General features: G+C 60.5%; 1 protein-coding gene across 1 annotated transcript in view; it reads left to right on the forward strand.

Moving 5' to 3' along the window:
• The first annotated feature begins 2,015 nt into the window (after positions 1-2,015).
• Positions 2,016-2,257, forward strand: part of LOC103608621 (putative uncharacterized protein FLJ36797) — a 1,200-nt gene continuing 958 nt past the window's right edge. The window contains 1 exon segment of the mRNA XM_008593032.1: positions 2,016-2,206. Within this exon segment, the coding sequence (XP_008591254.1) occupies positions 2,016-2,206 (191 nt within the window).

Raw genomic sequence — 2,257 nt, forward strand, 5'->3', positions numbered from 1 at the left:
AAGTTGTCTCTGAGGAAGGCTGGCCAGGGTGTTCCTATGAAGAGATCTCAACTCCAAAACGTTTTCCTGCATGTGCTCCTTGCCTTTTTCTCCTCCCCCTCTCCTCCCCCTACCTTGCTCCTCGCTGCTGTCCCCAAACCAGGCAGTGGGTTCCTCCTCTGGGAGCCGAGAGTCTCCGCCACCTCCTCCAGCCTCGAGGGCTTTGCGTTTCTTCGACATCTCTGCCCAGGGCTGGGGCTTTGGGGGTTTTCTTTCCCCACCCCCAGCCCTCCCCCCTCGGAGAGCAGAGTGAAGGTGGGGTTAGGTGGAGGGGAGGGGGTTAGGTGGGGAAAGGGGTGGGGAGAAGAGACCAGGGAAGGAGCAGCTTAAAGAGGGGAAGGGACTTCGGAATGGCAGGAAAGGCAGGAGGGGGCAGGGACTCAGTGCAGAATCCTACAGTCAGTTCCATCAATGTAGCCCTACGTCTAAGGGGCTGAGTGCTGTTTCTCTCTCTCTCTCTCTCTCTCTCTCTCTCTCTCTCTCTCTCTCCTTCCTTCCTCCTCTTTTTCCTTCAACTTGAAGGAGAGGTTCAGAGGAGAGGAGAAATAAAAAAACCAGAGAGGAGAGGCTCCTTGGGCATCTCAGCAGATTTCTTCCTAATTTGGGAGGGGGCTGGGGTGGGCGCTATCTCAGGATTCCTGGCCCTGTCTAGTTATGGAGTGGAGCCTTCAGACAGTAGGGGGAGAGCTGTGTTTGTGCTGTTTGGTGGGGGTGTGTTTTCAATGGATTGAAAGAAAAATTGGGTGCAAGGAAGAAAATAAAATGCTGCAGAATGCAATTCGAACATAATGATGCTTTCAGGTGGGGACTCCGGACCCCCTCCTCCCCTGTGACATCATAGGATCTTTTGCAAAAGAGGCCGGGGAGGTGGGGGGCCAGAGGAGAGTGGTGGCAGAGGCAGGGATGAAAAGAGGAGGGGGTCCTGTCCCCTGAACACTGGAGAAGGGCAGAAGGGAGACGGGGAAGGGAGGGGAGGTGCACAGCGGCCCTTCTCCAGGCCGCCCCGGGAGGCACCTGCGGGCCGGCTCCGCTGCGGTCTGCAGCTGGCGCGCAGCCTTCGCGGGGCACTTGCAGCTCGAAAACTCCTCAGATCCAAGCCCTGAAGCTATCAGGGGCCCTGGGGCTGGCCTTGGGTCCTCTGGCTTTATGAACTCCATTTCTTCTTTCTCACTTCCACGCATCACCCCTTCCCCAAACAGCCAAGTCCACAAACACAACGCCCCCCGCGCCCAGGCACACAGGCACACACGTTTTTTCATTGCCAGAAAGGATGGAGGGAAATAATGGGAAGTTGTTTTTTTTTTTTTTTTCTTAAAGTAGGGGAAGGTTGGAACTAAGTTTCTCTGGACTCTCAAGGGTTAAGTCATAGGTAAAAGGAACTATCAACTTACCCGCCAAAGTGTGCGGGGCGCACCTCTGCCCTCCGCCGCATTCCGACTTCATAAATGCCAAGGGGCCGGGGGGCGCGGCGCCCAGCGCGGTGGGCACGGGGCTCCCCTGGGAACTGCGCACAACCCGCGGCCAGGCGAGCCCGGGGGCCCGCGCTCAGGACCTGTCCAGGACGCTCGCGTCTGCTCCGTCCCGCAGGCATATTCCGGAGGCTTCGGGCACTCGAAGCTTCGCGCTGATCTTCTCGCCAAAGGGGAAGACAACTCCGCACGGGGTGGGGGGTTGCCCGGTGGCCCCTCCGCCCGGGAGTCTCCGGCAGAGCAGCCCCCCCCAGCGCTCTCGGCGCCAACGAACACCGGTCCATTTCGGCTCCAGCTCCCAGCGACAGCAACTTGGGACCCACACACCTATGTACGGAACGTGTGCCCGCGCGTGTGCCAGCCGGGGTGCCGCGCACACTTGGCACGGGGGTGCGCGTGCTGTCAGCAACGACTCTCCCCGCTGCCTGGAACTTAGAGAGTTTTCCTTTAAGCCTGAGACGCTGCTCGGACACCCCCCCACCCCCCGCCCGCGTCCAACAGGAGGCGATGACGTCTGCAGCCTCGTTACCAGAACAGTCCCCAGTCTGCCGCTGCCGCTCATTGACAGGAGCGGGCGCTCGGACGTCAGCAGCCGGACCTTTGGCGAGGCTGCTCCCGCGGAGACGGCTCCCACCCCCGCACCTGCCAGCCCGCCCCGGGAGGGGGATAATGAAATCAAAGCCACCAGGGAGGGAGGGGCCGGGAGGAGGGGTGCCTCCTTCTGGCCTCTTGGTCCCGGAGCCCCAGAG

Source organism: Galeopterus variegatus, unplaced genomic scaffold (assembly GCF_000696425.1).
Source record: "Galeopterus variegatus unplaced genomic scaffold, G_variegatus-3.0.2 Scaffold8642, whole genome shotgun sequence".
Lineage (NCBI taxonomy): Eukaryota > Metazoa > Chordata > Mammalia > Dermoptera > Cynocephalidae > Galeopterus > Galeopterus variegatus.